Source organism: Salminus brasiliensis, chromosome 22, assembly GCF_030463535.1.
Source record: "Salminus brasiliensis chromosome 22, fSalBra1.hap2, whole genome shotgun sequence".
Classification (NCBI taxonomy): domain Eukaryota; kingdom Metazoa; phylum Chordata; class Actinopteri; order Characiformes; family Bryconidae; genus Salminus; species Salminus brasiliensis.
Window position 1 is genome coordinate 17,442,493 of NC_132899.1, and position 22,516 is coordinate 17,465,008.

A 22,516-nucleotide genomic window follows, 5' to 3' on the forward strand; every position below is an offset into this window, starting at 1 on the left:
GGAGATTTTTGGGGGGTTTCATAATCCCACCAAGTACTGTTTCCCCTTAAAGCTCCACACAGTGTCCAAGGCATCACTTAGTGACTGAAAAATGCTTCCAGAATCGGACACTCTCATCAGTCTTCACTCTTAACTTAACTGTTTTCATTTACTCAATTGCTGTGAATGAACACTTGCCACAGTTGGGCCTGGAACCATTCATTTACAGATGAGCAACACCATGAGGTCAAACATTCCCAGAGGGATTTCATTATAGCCATTTAGCCATATAGCCAAGTTTGATTTCTTCACCTCAGACAAAGGTCAATAAATGACTTTCTGGTATGTAATAGCTGTCATTAGCATATAAATTATAATCAGACACTCCAAAAGCAAGCTTTCCAGCCAGCCCCATCACACACTCTAGTGCTGTTAATACAGGTCTAGAAATGTGATAGCTTATCCTGTCAGAAACAAACCTTTTAATAAGCTCACCTTCCATGGTTGAGGTGACTGTAACTTCATGCCCTTGCATATGGCAGAGCGGTGGCACAGTGCAGTGAATGTCTCCATCAATGTGTGGAAAATGGGTCGCAAAGCAGACCCAAACATTTACTCATTATCCACAGTGATTGCGTTTGATTGCCAAAGGCCATAGTATGAAAGTAGTAGCTGGATTTGCAGCTGTATTGAATCATGGTCATACATGTCTACCAGCAGTGGCAGAAATCCTAGTCTACAAGAAATTCTCTTCATTCTTGAGCAGAAGTAAGCAAAGGCCTGTTGCGTGCCACTCTGGTCCATTTGTTCATGGTATGCAGTTTCCTGTGGAGTGTTCTTTCAGAAATGGATTGTAAAGGACCTGCATTGACTTCTAGAAGCAATTCTTACCTGGAAGTGATTTAATTCCTATCCATCAGTTTTGTCTTTTGGCCACAGTTCTGACAAGAGTTAGTAAATCGGGATTTCTGTCACTGCTGGTAGACTCTTATGACTGTGCGCTTCGAAACACCTGCAAATTAGGCTACTTCCTTCACACTATGGCCCAATTGCAATCACTCCTTTTTGCCAATCATTAACATCAGCTTTGCTTTACATTCACTGTACTGTACCATCTCTTTTAAATCTATTAATTCTATTACACCCTGTAGGGCTTTATAGCAGGCCTTTATAGAAGGCCTTTATAGCCCAAGCATCCTTGTGCAACACCATCTGAAGTTACTACCACCTTAAACACGCAAGGTGACTAAATGTGGCACATTTTTAAAGGGGACAAGAGAGAAAAAATACATTCTGTAAGAGATAATTAGTAAATATATTTTTTTATTAAAAAAAAAAGGTTTATCATGTATTTATTTCCAACATGTCTGAGGGAGCAAAAAGCAGAAAAACACCTCAATCAAAACTGAAAAATGATGTTAGTCTATGAAAACTTGATGTTAATATGCTACATAAAATGAGACAACAATTAGCAGCAAGCTATACAATGCAGATGAACCGACATGTCATGTATATGAAATAGCAGGTTTTGATTAAAGAAAAGACGCACTGACAATTTACCAGCTAAGATGTTCGTTCATTGATTAAGTGCAATGGTATATTAAACATCCCTTTATCTCTTTTTTTAATAGTAACTGACCCCAAAAAAACAGATGAGAACTGAAACGGATGAAATGAGATGAAATGGGCGCTGTAGCCATAGCTAATGTTCTGCAGTTAATTTGTGTTGGTTAGGCTCTAGAAAATATGTGCAACATTGATCAGGCTTCTTATGTCTTACAGTCATTGTCCATTATGGCCAGTATGAGTGATGATGTGATGTGAGATGAAAAGATGTGGGGTATGCTACATGTCACAAATTACAAACTGCATAGAATGTTCTTCTTAAGTAAGCTACATCGAATACTGCTAAGTGGGAACACTGGCGTGAAACGATGGACATTAATTTGTGCAGAAGCATCTTTCCAATTTCACAACTGGAGCAGTAAATTCACCCCCCCCCCCCTTTACCAAACGCCCAATGTGACATACCTTATGTATGTGTTCTCATTAACCTCCATTACAAACACATGACAGTCCTGCTCTTGCCTGACACTATGCTGTTCATTAGATCATCAAGATCTTCTTGACTAGAATTACTGAAATTCTCACCAGAATTAGTTTCACATCAAGTTGAATTTTATCTCTGCTCAAGAAAAAAAACAAATATGCAAGAGAATTTACTGGGACATTTTAAAGGACACCTAAAACTTTGGTATGGGTTGGACCATAACTCAATAAATCATTTTAATTTCTAGTAATTAATGCATTTTGAATGAAGATGTAAAACATCTTTTCTACACTTCAATTGTGAACGTTTGTCAGTGTACACAAATAAATAAGTATTTACAATCATTGGCAAAAGCAAAACAAACTGTTAATTCATAATCTTGCACAACAGACAAATAAGTTACAGTAGAAATAGTATTATTCTGAATATCATACATCTTCTCCACTCAACACTTGTAACCACTGTAAAACTACACTTAAAAATGACTAATATGACACATATAAAAAAGACTACATGACTACATAAAAAAGATAATATTTAAACCCTTGGGTTTATATTCAAGAAGGCAGGACTCAGTTTGGTTTGATTGTACTGAAGTGTATTTGTGAACCAAAGCTAAGAGGGTCATGTGAAGGAATGTGATGTTCTATAGCAACTTTATCTTCTTACTATGGCCATCCAAATTAGAGTCAGTTCTACTGTCAAAGGACATGAAGCCCATGAGTCTGTGCGTTCCACTAAAGTGAAAAAAGCTGGACAAGACCTTTCTGTACGTGCTTTAGTCTGCATTACATTTGTAAAGCATCGTACTGATCTAAAACTGTTGACATGAAGATGATGGTCGGAGATGCTTCAAAGTCAGATGTCTGCCGGAGAAAAAAACGCATGTTAATATTCAGTGCACTAGATATGGGTTCAGAATTGTGCAACGCGTATCAGTCATCTTATATTCTCACCTCTGCATTCATATTTGAGGTCTGAGAAGAAGACAAGCTCCTGAGAGAAAACGAATAACCCTAGTCTACCACCGGCAAATGTTTTGTCATAGATAGGCCCAGAGTCTGCCATGATCTGCTTCCCTTCATACACCACAACTCTGCAAGAAAATAAGACAGAACATATCAATAAGAAAAGAAAGGACATAAGGATGCAAATGTTACATTATAAAAATAACAAACACATAGTTTGGATTACAATAACCCAGGAACATTGGTGTTCCTTAAATTAGCATATTACTACTTTTATCACAAGTTTCTCTTTACATTGTGAATGTGTGAGCATTTCATGTAATATTTACAGCATTACATTCACTATAAGGACAAAAGTATTGGATTCAGGTGTTAAAATTCAGGTGTTGCCACAGGTGCAAAATCAAGCACCTAGCCATGCGGTTTTCCTTTACTCACTGAATTCCAGCATAGTATTAAATGTCTATGGATTTACAATGGGATGTCATAAAAGCTCTTGTAGATAGCTGTAGCTATCTATAACATGTTACAATGTTAATTAATGTTTCCAATGTATGTTTTGATGATACGTCCCTTCCCTGTTAAGGGATGGCAGCTGTTGAGTTGAGTGAGCTCTTACCTGATGAAGCCAGTCTTAGGCCTGTGAATCAGATGCCAGCGGTAAGCAGTGTAGTCTTTCCAGCCAATGTTCTTTGGATCGTGCCAAAGTGTTCGGACCTGAGTAATACACAAACAAAAGAAGCAAAACCTTTAATCACATCTGTTTTAAACCTTGTGGTTTCCCTTGACAGAGACATGGCAAGAACAACTCCCAGTCTACCACAGATCTGATCCTTATTGAATCACTGATGTAACTGCAGTGAGTTGCACTGGTTTGAAAAGTGATCAAAGTCCAGCTGTGGATACCATATTCCAATTATACGAGACCGATTACTCACACCCAGCAGCACATACACAGTCCTGAAACTCCTACACAGTGCTCAGTCTGCACTAATGAATGTTTTTCCTGCTATAACTCCACTGATTCGGTTTACTAGTTAATTATAAAGTCCTTTATCATGGTTAAATTGTGTGTGTTAGAGCAGGGACTAAACCTTGAGGACTGTTGAGTTCCATACTCGTGATGTAGGAGGTAAAGGCCCACCTGGTCTTTGGTGTTGCCTGTGTGCCAGAGGGCATTGCGCAGGTTCTCTCCTGTGCCCGTGCTGGAGTTAACTACTTTCAGCGATACTCCAGAGATGCCGAAGGCCTTCGATGGCTTGTCCTCCCAGTAAGTCTGTGTAATCTGTTTCCACATCACTACGTAGAAGCGCCGGCTAGACTGATAGCCAAACACAAAGCCTGCGTAGTCATCATCCCTGTCTGTATTCACGTAGAACGTTCCACTGAAATCCACTGAACTGAACTCATCAAAGCCTGTAATCGTAAACAGACCAAATGAAACCCAAATCAAAACAACTCTCTTTTCCTGTTTTGCTGATTGGGACAACGTGACCATGTGAGGACTGTGTCATGCATTTTTCTTACCAACTGCAATGCCAGGGTCAGAGTTGGCAGTCTGTACCAGCTCTTTGCCTTGATTTCGGACCACCCAGTTGGGGTCGATCTGAATGGTTCCCTTAGGATCCAGATGCACCATCTGAAACTTCCTAAAGTCTGTGACACTGATGGCATTGTTCTCTGGGCAGGCATCAAACAGGTCGGGAATGCTGTCATTGTCAAAGTCGTCCTTACAGGCATCACCACGACCATCGCCTGGAAGGAAATGAGAAGTAGTAATTCCCACTGACAGCCTGCTCTTCTTTCATCTTTTGACAGATTTCGTACAGAACTGGCAATGAACTAGCAACAATAGTGTATATATAACACATCAGCAATTTGTTGATTTTCCATAAAAGATGGAAAAAATGGAAAGAAAATTTGAAAACCATTGCTACTCTGTAGTTAATAGGTGATACTAACATCTGATCCTAATGTGACTGGACATGGTATATCAGCGTAGCCAACCAAGAAGCCCTTTTCTCTCAGTGTGATGGTAAAATTTATTTCCAAAGCCTTAAACTCAGCTCACACAGCCAACAGAATCTTTTTGGGCTGTGACACAAGCAACAAAAAGTGTGATGACAGCTGAAATGAGCACACACTTTTATGCCAAGGCTAATTTCATCCCACATTATAAATAAAGATACTTTATGTAAGAAAGCTAAATCCATTGTCACTTTACACCACTTTATACTAGCCTGTGGTTATTCCACTGTTGGACTATTATAATCCAGTGACATTTATTGAATCCCACATAGAACCCTTATATACGTATTTAAAATACCCCATAAAACAGGGCAACTCAATGCCAGACACCAAACACAAGCTCAAAGTGAACCTCTCCAGCATTCTTGGTGCCAGTAAAAATTTATGCCTCTCGTATCACCCCTCTTATCATACCTTCTCTCTTTGATTTTCATTTTTTATGAGATAGGTCCTTGGATAACCTTCATAGGAAAATATGAAGAAGGACCAAAATAATTCCGACTTGCTCCCTGCTCAACCGAAAGGCAGGAGTATGCACTGAGATAAGCAGGTGTGGGGAGCCCAGAGGAGCATTCCAGAAGAAATGTGTCTGATGTCTCCATAGCTGCCTGATGATCTGCAGAGCACACGCACATGAGCTTCGGCTCCTCAGCTCCACATATCACAAATCAGACGTGTTGCCCCGGGCGACCCCTACCTGTATCATAACCTCACAATAGCTCTCATTCTCTGACAGGCCATGCACTGGGCTCATTCCTGTCTGCTACAGTGAAAAGCAAAAGAGCTCACCCAGATGCCACTGATGCCATGGGTAAGCATACATGAACCTCACACTAAACTGTGGAATTACTCTAGTTAATCTTGAGCATTAGCATACTAGCACTGTTTCATTTCTAATCCCACCTTGTGGAATGGGAATTTGCCCAAGAGGGGTTTGAACCCAAGATCTGCTTTGTTGACTCCTCACTTTGCTGTGTTGTCTTTACCAAGTGGCCTAAAGCTAGCATTGCCTCATGAAGAGAGCACAGCCTCTACATGGGCAGATTGTAAGCAGTGTAGTAAAGGTAGGCCTAAAGTCGTGTTTTATCCTGTCCTCACCATCTAAGTCCAATTGATCTACGTTAGGCACCAGCCTGCAGTTGTCCCGGTCGTCAGGAATTCCATCGTTGTCATCATCATGGTCACAAGCATCGCCTTTGCCATCATTGTCATGATCTGCTTGGTTGGCATTGGCAATGTATGGACAGTTATCCATGTTATTCTGATGGCCATCCTCATCTATGTCCTGGTTGTTATCACACTGATCTCCAATCAGGTCATTATCCACATCAGTCTATAAAAAAAACACACAGCTTTCTTAGACATAATACATTGCAGTACTGGTCTTTTTTAGTGGATATAGTGGAACCCTGATAACTAATAAACATAACCCCCCATATCGCCTCATCCTGACCTGCTGTGGGTTGTGGACCAGGGGACAGTTATCACACTGGTCCCCAACACCATCCAAATCTGTGTCCTTCTGGTCAGTGTTGTAAATAAGGGGGCAGTTGTCTTTCTCATTCAGAATCTCTAAAAATTATAACAGTAAAAAGAAGTTAGTCATCATTCACACACAGTTACATCAGAAGCAAAATGGTAAGACATGTCAAGGGGCATATTTCACACCGTCTCCATCCATGTCAATAGAACAGGCATCTCCCTCCCCATTGTTGTCTGTGTCAGTCTGAGCAGGATTGTGCTCATACGGGCAGTTATCACATCGATCACCCACTGCATCCTTATCATAGTCGTACTGCCGAGGGTTGTACATTAAGGGACAGTTGTCCTGGAATGCAAGATAAAGCAAAGGTTTCTTAGTTTATATGGGCAGCACAATGATCAATGTTACAAATGCTCTTCCTCTAACCACTTTAACAAGTTCTAATCAGTGGTAAAGTAGAAAGCCACTTACCCTTTCGTCAACAATTTCATCATTATCATCATCTTTATCACATGCATCTCCTTGTCCATCGTTGTCAAAATCTTCTTGTCCAGAGTTGGGGAGGGTTGGGCAATTATCCTAAAAGGGCCAGGCATTTTGATTACTTTCCAAATAAGAACACTGTACCTTGATTTAATGATTTAAACTGCCTAAATACACATGAAATTGTTTCTGTTTAAAGTTGGTGGGATATTTCTGCTCTTGTTTTTACCACTGCTTCTCTTCTTTACTTCTTGTTTCTCAGGCACTCAAATCTGCTATGCCTTAACCTGCCTTATACATGACATCTTGCAGATTGTGGCCATGGTTTCTCTCTAGGGTGTGTCATTGCGTAATAAGACCATTACCATCAAAGCTAAGAATGATGTAATCACGACTTTTGTGAGTTCTCTCTATGTGCTCGCATTTGTCCTTGTTTAAAACTCCAGAGTGATGACATACAAGAGGCGTACTGCACATAAAATATACTATTTAAAACTGCACGTTAGTTTTTGCTTTTTAGTTGACTTGAAGTGGACTGTATATTGTCTCGGCTCTTGCTGCGTCCATATGGCTTCACAAAACTGGAAGTACATTCCAGTTCCCAGTACTTTTCTCACTTCACATGAAAGCAATATCAGAACTGTGATTAGATTGGTCAGGGCTACACTGTGAATAGGTCCTATGAACTTGTGGGCTACATTCACTTGATAAATATGTGTAATGTAGTACCTTTTTGCAGTGGTAAGTGGCATTGGCTCCACACACCAGATCCTGATTGGGCCACCCGTCCAGATCAAAGTCTTCTCCGCAGATGATGCCATCCCCAGCGTAACCAATACGGCACTCGCACTTGTACATGGGCTCAGTGACGTGGCTGAGGAAGATACACTCAGCGTTTTTGTGACAGCTGTGGGTGTTGTCCTTACATGGATTGTAGGGCTCACATACCTGCTCCACAAAAGGGGTTCAGAGAGATGTAAAGAATCATTAGCTTGAAATAAAGATTCAGAACACACTGCATAGTGTGCATGGTCGTACCTTCCTTTAAGCAGTTGCTTGGAGGCCTTGTGAGTGTGCAGGCTTTTATTGCTTGTGTCCAACACCTCATGAACTCTACTACGCTCTCAGCTCTGCTTCCAAAAAACTCAACAAAGCTGCATATGTATATATTTCTTTCTTTAGTTAATTTATATAAACAGTTATAATAATAATATATTCCAAACAAGTACATGTTTAGAATATATTATTATTATTATTTTCTGGTTAAAATTGATAAAGTATTCATTCCTTTTCATTGTTACATACAACACCTTAAGATTGGTGCAGGTGGAGCCCATCAAGTAGGCTGTCACTTGGGGCCCTCAAATGTTCAGAAATGGCCCTGCCAGGGTAGCTCTCCTGAGTGAATGAACATTTCAGGCATTTGAGCAGGGGGGCTCTGGGACTGACCTGTTTGTTGGTTTTAGCTGACTCCACTCCCATGCCGTAGGGCTGCGTGCCTTTGTAGCGTGGGGGGCAGGGCAGACAGTGGAATCCCGGATCTGTATTCACACATTGCTGCAGCCCACCCAGCCTATGACACACATCTGACACCATATCACACTGCACAGGACCCCACATTATAAGGAGATAAAGAGAAAGACAGAGTGAGAGGTGCCACAGAAATTAAAAGAGGTCTTGATTGTAACATATTGTACACATACAACGCAGGACCAGATCAGTCGGCTATTAAATTACCTCGTTCACGTCTTCACAGAAGGTTCCATTGCCACGGTAGCCTGATGGACAGGGCCCGCACTCCCAGGAGCCATCAGAGACAGTGCTACACTCCACTCCAGCAAAGCATGGGTTGGAGAGACAGCCATCTGGCAGAAGTGGAGCAATACAAGTTGACTGCTATTCTATTCAAAACCTACAATCTGCTCTGAAATGCCTTTAGAAAATATTCCAAATATTTCCAAATATTATTAAAACAACATTGAAATAGTAAACCAGTAAAAGAAAATGGATGGGTGATACAACAAAACTATAACATAATGATACTCAATTTATACAATAAATAAATAAATAAACTACAATGCTCTACAATGTAATTGCAATTGTTTTAAATAAAGGATTGGTGTCTAATCAACAATGCTATACTCCATAATGCTTCCACAACACACTATGTATTGTATACTAATGTATTTATCTAACTACAATATATATAAAAATACATAATACACTTTATAATATAGTATTTTATAATAGTAAAGTATAATATAATATTTCTGCAGAAGTAGCATTTATATTATTCTATCTATAGTACTATAATACTTTGTAGTACATCACAGTTTTATCTAAAATATTGTTTGTCTGAATTATGTTGATAGTAGAACCAAAATACCAAAAATACAAAAAAAGTATTATTTTCTGAAACTTTATGTTTACAATTCACAATTAATTATTTTACAGTTTATTATGCAGTAACTATTATGAATGAATAATAACTACACCAGTATATATGGTATATTATTATGAGAGTGAGGAACTTAAATAGGGATTTGCTAATAATGGTGGGCAAAATAGCAAAAATAGAATAATATATACCATTAAACCACAAAGACAATATTCATGATATGTGATATGTATGATAATATTTTGATCCACTAGAAAAAATACAATCAAAATAGCCAGCGTTCTTTAAGTACTTAAAATATCCAAGTAACATTCAGAAAAGCATGTTATTTATCACAATGTCAAAACGAAATGTATCACAATAACCATAAAATACCACCATATTGCCCACCTCTACCTCCCAGTGGTTAAAAGTGATCAAGATCATGTGCCAGAATTCTTCCAGACACTTACTGACAGGGCACTCTTGTTTGTTGCAGACTTCGTTGTCAACAGAATCTCCCATACACTTCCTTCCGCCGTGCTGTGGAGCAGGGCTATTACACTCTCTCTCACGACTCTTCAGACCACCACCACACGTTGCTGAACAGGCCGCCCAAGGTGACCACGGGCCCCAACCACCATCAACTGTATGAATACAAAGACAGTCCATGCATGAGTTCAATGCATGAGTTTCAAAAACGTGAGCCTCACAGTCCACAGCAGCAAATGGCACCAGGCCTCGTCTCGAGTTCGGGTTCAGGGAGTCTGTATTGGGACCTGCTGAAAGCTATGTTTGTGTGATGGAATAATATTGATTTGCTTCAGGCCTCTGGAGCGCATATTTCCTTTTCTGGACCATCTGTTTGTTATTTGGTTACATCTTGTTTTTGCCCTGTTTGCTATTTAGTTTTATGTTCTCTTTGTTCTATTTGGGTAATTGGAATGATTGGAGAAAAAAGTGCAAAATAAAGCCTATTAAACAAAAGAGACAGCAAAGTAATATTTCAGTGAGGCTTCAAAGAACTGAAGACAATCCTAGAAATTAAAATTGACGTCAAATTTCATCACTTTTCAGACATTTGAAATCTATCATTCAAGCTGGCTCTTCGTTTTCTGGACTGTATACTGCATTACATAAGTACTCTAATATGGTAATGCATCCTGAGTGCCTACACATGCTCCACTACTGTGGAAATAACATATAAATGGCCAAAGTCAGCAGACGAGTGTGTGCACAGCTCTGCCTCTTTCTGGCCTTCTTTCTAGCCGAAACTAAATCTCCATCAAGAGGTTAGCCAAATCTTAAGCCCACAGTGCCCCTGGCTGGAGAAACCCTGCTGTGTTTCCAACTGAGCACAGTTGCTTCTTGTGCCCCTCAGGACAATCTCATTTATTGGGCGTGTCATGAGAGTCTTACCCATAATCCCCTGTGGTGAAAGTTGCCAACCCTATAGTTGTGTATCCTCCCAGCTCTAATGATAATTTGAGCCCTGGAAAGAATGACATCACTCTTTCTCTCTCCTTCTTGGCTCAACTTTGGACAGCAGGGAGTGGATGAGATGGGTTTTAAAAGAGCATGTGTGGTTGAGTTTGTTAAAGTATGTCAACTTTGGGCCGCCATACTCACTCGGGCACGGCTTAGCCTGGCAACTCTGCGTCTCTCTTCCTTCCCCCTCGCAGTCTTTGCCTCCTCGCTGTGGAAGGGGGGAGTTGCAGTGGCGTATGCGAGTGATCACCCCATCTCCGCATGTCACAGAGCACGAGGACCATGGAGACCATAAACTCCAGCCACCATCCTGGCGCACTAAACACACACACACACACAGACTCAACATTCTCTCCTTGCACTTGCCATAAACAGATTTTACAGATTTTAAAAAACAAAGCTTTAAACAGGTTTAAATGTGGGTGTAAAAATCCTGTTGCATTGATGGTTTTTTACAACCCTAGAAAAAAACTGTTACATTGATTTAAGAATGTTAGAATAGATTAGATTAGATTAGATTTTATTAATATTTAATAAAGCATGCTCTCATTGTCTGGTCAAAATCAAATGGTTCTTTTTATAGTCTGTAGACCAGTACTGAGCAAATTTATCCTCATCCACAATCCATCATTGCGTACTTAGATCCTTTGTGCATTCACTGTTTTAAATCACATCATGGTGAAATTTAAGATGATACATTTATGATGTTTTGACTTGTTTCCTAGAATCCTAGTCATATTATTATGGGGTCAGAGATTTATAGAATTTTTGACAACCAGAAACAATGCATGTTGTATACCTCTCCGGTCGCATTTTCCCAGGCTGCACCTGCGAGTCTGGATGGAAGGGCCAGAGCATGTGTTGCTGGTGTCGTCACAGGATCGGCCTCTCTGCTGAGTTCCGCTGCCACAGGTGACTGTACACTGAGTCCAATCGGACCATGGAGACCAGCCATCGTCACTGTCCATAGCTGACCACAGAAATAAACAGTTAAAAACAATGCAAGGGCCCATAACAGAGACTCGTTTTCACACATTACTTAATATAGATCATATTGAATGTGCAAAAGAGATGTGATAAATACTTTTCACAACAGTATTTACAACCCTGTTATTTTGCCTCAAACACACTGATTTTCCTTTTACGGAGGGCTCGTGAAAAAAAGATAAACATTGCTTGCCTGGTTTATGGCACCAGCAACCAGAACCTGCATTTCATAGCATTTTAACACGTTCCTCTCATTATGCCCTTTCAATGTGATGAGCTATTAGCAAGCTAATAACTAGCTTCCCATGTTTGGCCTTCTTAAGGTCTTCCTGGTAAAAAATAAAACCAGTACTTTCCCTTGTGTGTGTGTTTAACTCCAATTTGATTAAAAGAACAGACGTTGGTAAGCACTAGAATTAGCTTTTAGCCTAACACAGATTCTCGTTTGCTCTCCCTGGCTTTCACTTCATCACGTGCCGAATTCGAGCTCCCTATCTGCGAACACTAGCAATGGAAAAGCCATGATCACCTGGTCTGGTTCGAGAAACCCATATTCTAATAACTAGCTGTCTTTACCAGATGAGTTTGCATAATATCATTAATTAGGGCTTTGATCGATCAATTCATACTGTAAAATGTACAGGTGTCAGTTTCCTGAATTTCACAGTAGATTAAACATTATGGGGCAGACATCAGTAGAACAACACAGGGCATGGCTATGTCCCATATTTGTTCTATTATGTTATAGTGAGGTCAGTCAAACAGAACTACTATTACTGAGGAAGCAGTCTGATCAGACAGAGGGTAATTTACTGTGGATTTATTTCTGTGAAATAACAGATTTCCCATATTCCCACTTGTAATCGCTTATAATTATAGTATCTTTGCTATAAGGTAATAGTGATGATGGGCTTTAACTTTCCAGAAACATGTTAAATGCTGAAGTTTGAGGGTCACTCACGAAGACAAACTGGGCAGCACTCCCCATCGATGAAGGATGGATTTGCACAAGCCACCGGAGGGCAGGTGATCTGCTGACACACCACTTTCCCCTCCTGGCATGTGCACTTGGTACAGCTGTCCACAATCCAGTCCTCCTTATTCTCAAACATCCGGCCGTCCTGCCAGCACATGCTCTGTTCTATGGGGTCCTGCATCTTATTGAGGGCTTCCCGCATCGCAGTGTTCTCCTCCGTCTGAAACCCAGCACCAAGCAGTCTGGATGAGCCAGCGGGACCCATGTTTCTCAACAAGACTTGCCCACCCCACACCCAAAAATATCCAGCCTACACTCACAGGAGGGTGCCGCCTTCAAATAGTCATAAATTTCCACACAACCGAGAAAGTGCATAAAACGCTGTGATTTACAGTGCAAACATTCCTTCCACAGGTATGCGGGTAGACACCAATTATGGTCCAATTACCCAGTTTAAGCAAACGGAAACAGTGAAAAATTGCCTCTGTGGGGTTCCCAACTTGTTCTGCTTCTAACTGAGGCTGTTCGCACACAACCAGTTTGACATGTCTGTTTGGACTCACATGCAAAACTATAAAAACAGAGTGCAGCAGACTCACCACTTTCTGCAAACCATCAATGAGGTTGCTAACAACGACACGCAGGCCCTTGAGTTCCTCAAAGAGATTGGCCAGCTCCTCACAGGACCGCTCGCACATCAGCTCGGAGGAACTGGTGGCTGGGGGTTCAGGGTTTTGCCCGATCAGGTTTGTGGCAATGGAGGAAGGAACGTCCACTTGCTCAGCACTCTCACTCACAGTATTCACATCCTCTGCCCACAGAGAACAGGACAAATGTGGAAATCGTTAAAGGAGTGAAGGTTAAAATGGTGCGTCAGTAAAAAACAAATGAACAAAATGTTTCACTTGCTCAAAATGTAGGCATGTTTAGTGGCCGATGTTTCTTTACTTATGTACTGGAGGCTAATGTAGCTTTGAAGTAATGTGGAATTCAGGCTTCAAGATGACTGATATTTCTTTTTTTTAGCTACTTTTGTCATGGTTGTACATCTGATATGTGTCAAAAACCACATAAGCAAATCTATATCAGATTCCTTGAATGTTTCTGAAGTTGGATGAGCGTCCCAGTGGAAGCCTCAGGGTTTTCATGGCCTTCTACAGGAGGTTGTCCAATCAGATTTATTTTTTTTCTCAGCGTTATCTAGGTAGATAGAACCGTCCCACTGGTTAGGCCTTTAGAAGTAGGCTTTGGTTATATGTTAGAAATGGAAAACAGATGCAGCAGCTCTGTGCCAGAGCTCTTTACTGAAAGAGTCTCTGTTAACCTGCTACTTACACAGTTATACATGTAAAAGTCCTACTATCTGAAAATAATGCAGGGATTGTCTTTAAAAGCTTCTGTCTTTAATGTAAAATGGCCAAAGAATTGCTCAAGCATGCCACCATTAGATTATTAAATTAACACACTACTATAAGTCTCATAAAGGGCTATCAAATATTAGCATTTTTGTAGCATTATCTCTCTGCATATTATTTCTTCTTTTTTTTTACATTCTTTTCTTGCATTCTTTTTCTTGCACTTCCTAACCATTATTTCACAATGCTCCCGGCCAAGGATCAAACCAGCAAAGACACGGCCAATGCTTAGACAGCTTCCAATTTTATTCCAATCTATTACTTATGAGCTACATTAGCCTCATATCTTCAGAGATGTCTTGGGATATTAATCATATTTAGAGTAGGAGGATACTTTTTTGATGAGCTATCGTTTTAATGTGTGAAATTACACTATAACTGACTTAAGTGTCTGGCTAACACGTCAGCAAAGTTTCAGAACTTGTGATAAAGTACAGACTGACCCGAAGTAAGAATTTGGTTACTCAAGCTAGCCACCTGGGACAGTGGAAGGGATAGAACTCAAGTGAATGGATATAAAAGTACATCTAGCACTATGTTCTACAGCCTGTATCATGTGTCTATGGTCGTTCAGTCGATTGGCTATCTGAATAGCATGGGGGGCTCCAGGCATAACATAATACATCAAATGTACACTTTAACACATGGCAATGGCAAAGAGGTTCTGGAAATGTAATGCACAAGTGTAGAGAACAGAACATTGGGGCCATGGGGGGCCATGAGAAGCCATGCTCAGTTCCTGTGCTGATGGCCCTAGGGATGGTATGGTAGTCAACCACAGGAAGAACATTTTCATGGCTGCTGACGAACAGGGAAACAGAATGGCAGAATGGAAAAACTTTTTGGGGAATAGAGGGGGTCCACAGCATGATGTCTATGCCTGCCTGTAATAAACCTTCATTATGCACAAGGCTTGAACACTTGAAGATTGTTCCAAGGAGTACAAAGCAATCCTGAGCCCTAGTTTCCACGGCCCCAGTGATGTCACGCACGTGAAACCACCAAGTTTCTGTGACAGCACATGGACTCTCCCTGAGTCTACCACTCACTCTCCTTTGAAAGGGACATTTAAAGTTATTTTAAGGGGCTATAAAAGCACAGGCACAGCAGTTTTTTAAGAAGCCCACCTACTGTACACCACTAAAAATATGTTCTCCAAATTACAACAAAGTATACAGTAAGAACAGGTCATTCGCATTCTTTGAGCTATTTATGATACTGCATAATTACAGGCATACAGCTGAAGATGACATGCTTTAAAGACCAGTAGACAGCTGTCCTTGCTATTCACTATAGTTGATCTTAGTGTCGCTGTCATGTTAAAGGGCCAATGTTATGAGGAACTGAATTTTGCTCAGTTTTTCAAATGCAAATGTACACTACATGTCCAAATGTTTGTGGACACCCCTTCTAATGAGTGCATTCAGCTACTTTAAGTGGCACCCATTGCTGACACACTGACACAAACAGAGGGGTATAAAGCTCCCAGGCATTGGGCTGTGGAGCAGTGGAACTGTGTTCTCTGGAATGATGGTGCTCCATCCAATATTTTTGGAATAATTTGGGGATTGGGTGGGATGGTGATCATCCAACATTATGACCTTACTGATGCTCTTGTCGCTGAAAAATCCTCACAGCAAAGGCTCCAAAATCTAGTTAAAAGCCTTCCCTGGACAGTAGAGACAGTTACTTCAACAAAAGCAAGGTAAACAATTTTTTTAATGAATGAGTAGGTGTCTCAAAACATTTGTCCATATAGTATAGTGATAGGTACAACACTGTTAAGGTTTCCCAATGTACCATTCACTCGCCAGTGCATTCAGTCTACAAAAACAGCTCATTTAAATTCATTACTTTTGTGTATAAGGTCTGAGTGATTTCTGAATGAGACACAATACAAAGGCAGTCAAGTTAAAAAGAAGTTGAAAAATGGCCATGCAGAATTGTTACACAAGTGGACAAGAGCATTTGGAAACCTTTGAATGGTGTTACACAGAATGTCGCAACATCTGCAACCGCACACTAATTTCAGCCTCAAGATCTGATTCTGCCCTGTCTGTGTCCTTCAGTTAGCAGGACACATTACATCCCATAGAATAGAGGTTTACAATATACATATGCACATTGGCTATATACAGACTACGGCACTAGTCTGTAGCCTTGAGCTCACACAAATACGCACTGGTCATACACTAGACACGCCAAAGGTCCCTAAATCAAGAGAGCATGTTGGCCTGGAGTGCCGTTTGTTGAGCCAGCATTTTTTTCCCTCTTCAATTCTGGGTCTGTTAAATGCATTTAAATCCCTAACGACTGTGTGCTAGGCAGCATGTGAGTGTGCATGTGTGCCTGTGTGTATTTAAGTTTGACCTCTTTTTTCAGCCATTGCTGCTTTCTATTACATGACCTCACAAGTGGCCTTTTGGCCTAAAACAGACATTGCCACTAAGCTAAGCCTTACTTCTACACTATGTCTGTCTGAGACACACAGAACTTCACACAATGGTTCCAGAAGCATACCAGCCTTGACCCTGAATCACTTTTGCCCTTAGGATAAAGAATGGCACGCACTGACAAACTCATACAAATCCCCCACCCCCCAACACACACACAGACACAAAGTATTCTGCTCCAAGCTAGCTTTCACTAATCATTTCTTGAGTCTGGCTGGCATATCTGTGTCTGGATGAGTGCATGTAGGCTTCCAAGAGTATGAGCTCCACTCAGGCTATTTATTTTTCGAAGCTAACTGCCAAGTGTTAAAACCATCCCATGATCATGAGGGACAGCCTGCTGAACACTTAGGAAATTTCATTTTTTCCGACATTTTTTCCATTTTAGTTCTTCCGTTCTAATCCTGGGGCTCCACAGTTTTATAGTTCGGTGCTTTCTCTACTGTTACACATCAGATTCAATCAGTTCAATCAAATCTATGATAAGAATCTGATGAGCTGAACATGATGCGTCAAACCAAAGAAACCACTTAAACCTTTAGAACTGGAGACTGGAACTATTCATTCCATTGAAGTGACATGTAGCTTAGGGACTGCCAGAGGGTGAAATGAATATACAGTGTCATGCAAACTTTTGGGTGGAATGGGCATGTTAAAAGATGACCTGATTTCCAAAAGGTATGAAGTCATAGATAATATATTTCTTTAATATTTGAGGCTAGATAATGTTTAACATATTAATGGCAGAAGGTCCCAACACAAAGGTTTGAGCACCCTACATGGCAAGTGCTTAATAACACCCCTTTGGCAAATATCACAGCTTGTAAATGTTTTTTTAGAGCCAGCCTTCAGGTCTTGTTTGGGGGATTTTTGCCTGTATTTTGCTAAAAGCTTCAAGTTCTGTAAGATTCCTGGGCTATCTTGCATGCACAGGTTTTTGAGGCCTACACAGACAACACACAGGTTAAGGGGGCTGTGTGGGCCACGGCAAAACCTTCAGCGTGTGCCTCTTGAGGTTGCCAATTGTGGCTGTATTGGGATGTATTTAGGATAATTAAGCTGTAGAATCCACTTTTTTCTGTACCAGTGAATTTTTTTCTGTGTCACTGGCTGCATAACAAGCCCAAAGCATCATCGATCCACACCTGTGCTTAACAGTTGGAGAGGTGTTATTCTGATGAAATTCTCCCCCCTTCTCTAAACATACCTTTGCTCACGACAATTCTCGTGTTATGGTGAGGACGTGGAAAGGTTTTCCTCTGAATACTCTTCCATACAGGTCATATTTGTGCAGGTGTCGCTGCACAGTGCATCACCAGTCCAGTCTGTTAAATATTCCATCACCAGTCCAGTCTGTTTTTGTGAAGCATTTACAAGCCTTTGACCTCACCTGGGTTTGCCAGCTCACAGCCCCGACTCTCCAACACGTCCTCAAGAGGGGTGTCGAAAATAAACTGCACATTCTGTAGCAAGCCCTGAGGGGAGCACAAAGATTTCAGAAACTTTAAGCTGGGCCTCACAATGCAAACATCAATATGGGAAGCTGGGGCGGATGATAATATCCAATATTTCTTACATACATATGCCAATGCCAAAATTGATTACATCAGTCAAGTGTGGACATTTGTCGAATGACAATTTTTTTTATCTGACATGATTCCAATTGTGCATCCCTTCATATTAGTATCAGAATTATATGGATTTTATAACTTATCGCATAAGCTTTGGTAAATCAATAAAGTGACATGGATCGTGATTATCCTGCATTATTGTGATCTAATTAATTCATTGTTTACTGAAGTGCATTAATACTGTGATTTATTAAGCTGTTTCTAGCCTACAGCCTAACCTAAAACTCAGGTTAATTATCCTGTTTTGCCTGAGTTGGCATTTCTATTTCACCAGTAGTAAAATGAGTACAATAAAAGCTCTTGCACGCTACCAGTGCGTCACCAGTGCACTTAGGTTAAGTAAAGACAGTCGTGAATCAGTCCACTCATTTTGCAAAAATGTAATCCAATTGTGTGCTCAAAGACTACCAGATGTTTCACGTTTCCCTCTATTCCTCCTCCCAGCACAGCCTAATCAGGTAGTCAGTTAATGATTGCTTGGTTCAGGTGTGCTGGGAGTTGAGCAAAATAAAACCATGGACCACCTGAGGACCTGCATGAACTGCATAAATGATGCAATATTCTCACCCTGAAGTGCACCTCGCGGCTGGATCCCTTGGCCACGAACATTCGTCCACCAGAGGCGCTTAGGTGCTCATAGAAAGGCTCGTCCAGAATGAAGCTGTCGATCAGTCCACAGTTCACGTACAGGGTGATCGTCTCGCCATGCACATGCAGCGTAACATTCTTCCACTGCGAGTCTGACAGGTCCACATCCTCAAAGGAGATCACATTGCGTGAGCCGTCCGCCCACCAGTACACCAGGTCCAGCGTGTTGGTGCGACCATCGGACACAACCTCCATCTGCCTGCGCCCGCCGGGGCCTTCCAGGGCCATGATGGTGCCACGGGATGTGCGGTCCTGGCGCAGTGATGCCGTCAGAATGAAACCCTCATTGTTCTGGATCTGCAGCAGAAGCTGCTCCAGGGCCTGTGGGTTCACGGAGGGAAGCAGGTCAAAGCGGATGAAGCGGTACGCCATGGTATCAGGCTGGACACCTCGGAAAAGTTTGACCCCAGGCGTCTTCCTTGTGATCCCACTGCGTTCGATTAGGTCGAACATGGTTTCATCCTCCACCTGTACATCTGCGGAAACACAAATAAAAAGCTAAAATTCTACTCAGAGGCAATAGCTGTAGAAGGGGTGGGTGATATAGTTTCTAATATATATAATATCATAATACTTTTCATGATATGTCACAATATGTATTTATTTGTATGTTGAAGTGGACAATAAATGCTGTAAAAAGTTTTATTCAACATTTTGCACACTGCATTGCATCACATCTAATTAACCAGAACTGATTAAGTTTTTATGCTCTTGCTATAATAAAACTTAAAGCTGGTCAGTGTTTTAGAAGTGCTAATGACATCCACAATATGCGTGTGGTACACACTCCCTCTCATGTTTAACATAAAAAAGCATAGCTTCACAACTAAGTCTGAGGTGATTACTGAACCTATTAAACTCACCTTAGAGCCATAGAACTGTCGAATGTGTTGACAGTTCAGTAAGCTCAGTCACAGACAGTATAAATTGGAGACCAGCGACTGGGTGAAATATGGATGGGAGTTCTCGTAACGCTCAACATGGCGCCTTTCAACAAAAAGAGCCAATCAGCTTTCTGGTTACGCTGCGAGCGGTGGACTGTCGACCTGCTAGTGGGATAACGCTAGGTTTTGGTCAGATTTTTTTAAATCAACGATTTAAAGTATGTTTTTTGAAACAGTAATTTAACCTTCAGTTTCGAGTCATTTAGTCTCTCCTCATTCATAGAGATGGGAGCATGGTCTAGTATGACTGGAAATAACATGGTGGCATTGCAAAGATGGCCACTTTGTGAACAGACTTTACTTTTGTGAAGTCCAAGCCATGCAGTTCACAAATATCAGCATGGTCAGAACGCATCTCAACCAATCAGATTGTGAGGTTGTAAATAATTAATAATGGAAAAACATAATGTTATTTATTGTAATAATGATAAATATCATCAGCCTGCATTGACTAGTGCAATGCATTAAGTGATGAGGGAAGAAAGAGGGCAATTCTTATGATGGATCAAACTTATGATTTCCCAACGATAGGGCCGACACCTAGACAGCTTTGCCAGTCTATATATTTATATGCATAATTATTTTTTTTCAGAACACAAAAATCTGATCTTTACAATCAGATTAGAATCACTTCGGTTCTATTAGATATATATATCAGACACACAGTCATTATGAGAACAGCCCAATATGAACTCATGGAAGGCTTTCTAAATCATTGTTAGGTTTCCATTAAGTCTGAGCTCGCACACAGGCTCAGATGGAGGTAGCTGAGGTCCAGCTCTACATATTTATCTGACAGATATTTAGTACGTAGAGTCAGACCAGTGGTCTGCTGCTTGTTACTGTTTCAGTTTTCAAACTGTTGTATATTCGCTCCCTGCCCACTTTATTAGAAACACATTGTCAATTCACATATCGCCTTTGACACCCTGCAGGCCAGTGGTGGGGAAATCCTGCCCTCCAGGGCTGCAGTCCTTCACAGTTTGGTAATCGTCCTGCTTAAATACATCTGATTCCGAAAATTCAGTTGGCAGGAAAATCATCTAACTGTACAGTTTCTTACATCTCATTTTACTGCGCATGCATATTTCAATCATCGCCATCATCAATATTACCCAACATAGGCAGCATACCAACAACAGCAAACCTCATGAAATGGATCCATGCAGGTCCTTTCCCTGCAGTCCGTTCACACTCACAACAGATTATGGGTCACTTACAAACACAAATGAACAGGATCAGATCTAAGTAACCAGGCCTGGCATGTGAACCTGAATCAGGAGTGAACGGAGGCTTACCTGGCTCCACGGCAGAGGCACACATGACCAAAAGGGCCAGAGCAAAGTGGCATCCTCGGAGAAGCATCATTCCTAACAACACATAAAACCTGTTCAAAACGGCTGCTTTTGACAGCTTACACTTTCTTAAATATCAACGCAAAACAGTCTTTAAAAGCACTCTGCATGACAGCCTTCGAGAAATATTTGACATTTTTGAGAAATACTGTTGAATTAGGAAACCACTTGGAGAGCTTGTGCAACTCGGTGCAACTTCTAGACTAGTTCAATAAACATGCCTTGTGGAAAACAGGCCTCCACCTTCTGTGAAAATAAGACCACCAAAGCCTTACCTCAACTGAAGACGCACTCCTTGGATTAAGGAAAAGAAAAGACAAATGCCAGATTCCTCACAGACGTTGGAAATGGGTGAATGCTCTTCACATGAATCACCTTCGTAGGGATAAAGTCCCCAAGGAAAGGCAGAAAGACCGTGCGTAAAAAGCGGGTCCAAATGATTCCAGGCGCAGTGGCGCATGCAGTGATAACAAGAGGAAAACGGAGAGATACCAAGAAAGGTAACAGGAGGATTAGGAGGGATAACGTCAATCACTTATTCCTGTTAAGCGATGTCGTCGTGTGCTGAGCTGCAGTAGCTGCTCAGTGTGAAACGCGGCGCACACAGAGCGGAGCCCAGCCGCTGCGCTCCTCCCTAAAGCTAGACACTCGGGTTCAGGTTTTATCGCCAAGTGCGCCTCCGTGCTCTCGAGGAGGAGTCATGAGGAGAGAGGAGGGAGCTATGCAGGTCGCTGAGGGGAATGAGTCTGTCATTTTTGACACTTACTGCTCGCTAATGCACTGGACTGGGCTTTGAGGCTAAAGTTGAGCTCACACAGGCTCAGATGGAGGTAGGCCCCTAGGTAGGCTAGCTAGGGTTAGTTTTAGATTTAGGACTGGAGTTATCTCTCCAGAGCTATGTGCTACATACTGATCTGACTGATATACAGTATGCCAAATAAAATTACCTTCTTGTTAGAAAACATATACATTGTACCATATAGGAGCACTTTGTAGTTCTGTAATTACAGACTGTAGTCCATTTGTTTCTCTGCATACTTTGTTAACCTCCTTTCACCCAGTTCCTCAATGGTCAGGACCTCACAGGACCACCACAGAGCAGCTATTATTTGGGTGGTGGGTCATTTTAGCACTGCAGTGACACCGACATGGTGGTGTCATGTTAGTGTGTGTTGTGCTGGTACCAGTAAGAGTGAATCTGACACAGCAGTGCTGCTGGAGTTTTTAAACACTGTCTCCACTCACTGTGCA

The 22,516-nt window shown here is 41.3% G+C and overlaps 1 protein-coding gene across 1 annotated transcript; it reads right to left on the bottom strand.

Moving 5' to 3' along the window:
* Positions 1-1,292: 1,292 nt before the first annotated feature.
* thbs2b (thrombospondin 2b) lies at positions 1,293-21,869 on the bottom strand. The gene is made up of 21 exons (XM_072666599.1): positions 21,541-21,869; positions 21,209-21,280; positions 18,886-19,442; positions 18,078-18,162; positions 13,419-13,630; positions 12,805-13,039; positions 11,656-11,826; positions 10,998-11,174; positions 9,842-10,015; positions 8,729-8,856; positions 8,441-8,593; positions 7,721-7,939; positions 6,980-7,087; positions 6,694-6,853; positions 6,479-6,597; positions 6,124-6,358; positions 4,525-4,752; positions 4,142-4,413; positions 3,617-3,714; positions 2,986-3,125; positions 1,293-2,895 (listed from the first exon to the last, which is right to left on the bottom strand). The coding sequence occupies exons 2-21, from the start codon at positions 21,276-21,278 to the stop codon at positions 2,888-2,890; spliced, it is 3,549 nt and encodes a 1,182-aa protein (XP_072522700.1). The 5' UTR covers positions 21,279-21,280; positions 21,541-21,869; the 3' UTR covers positions 1,293-2,887.
* Between the last annotated feature and the right edge of the window lie 647 nt (positions 21,870-22,516).

Bases quoted from the DNA above. Each gene is read 5' to 3' on its own strand.
- thbs2b (XM_072666599.1), bottom strand. From the start codon at position 21,278: ATGATGCTTCTCCGAGGATGCCACTTTGCTCTGGCCCTTTTGGTCATG. The intron at 7,088-7,720 runs GTACTACATTAC...TGGCCCTTTTAG, and splicing joins CCACTTACCACTGCAAAAAG to GATAATTGCCCAACCCTCCC. The intron at 6,854-6,979 runs GTAAGTGGCTTT...CTTGCATTCCAG, and splicing joins ATGAAATTGTTGACGAAAGG to GACAACTGTCCCTTAATGTA.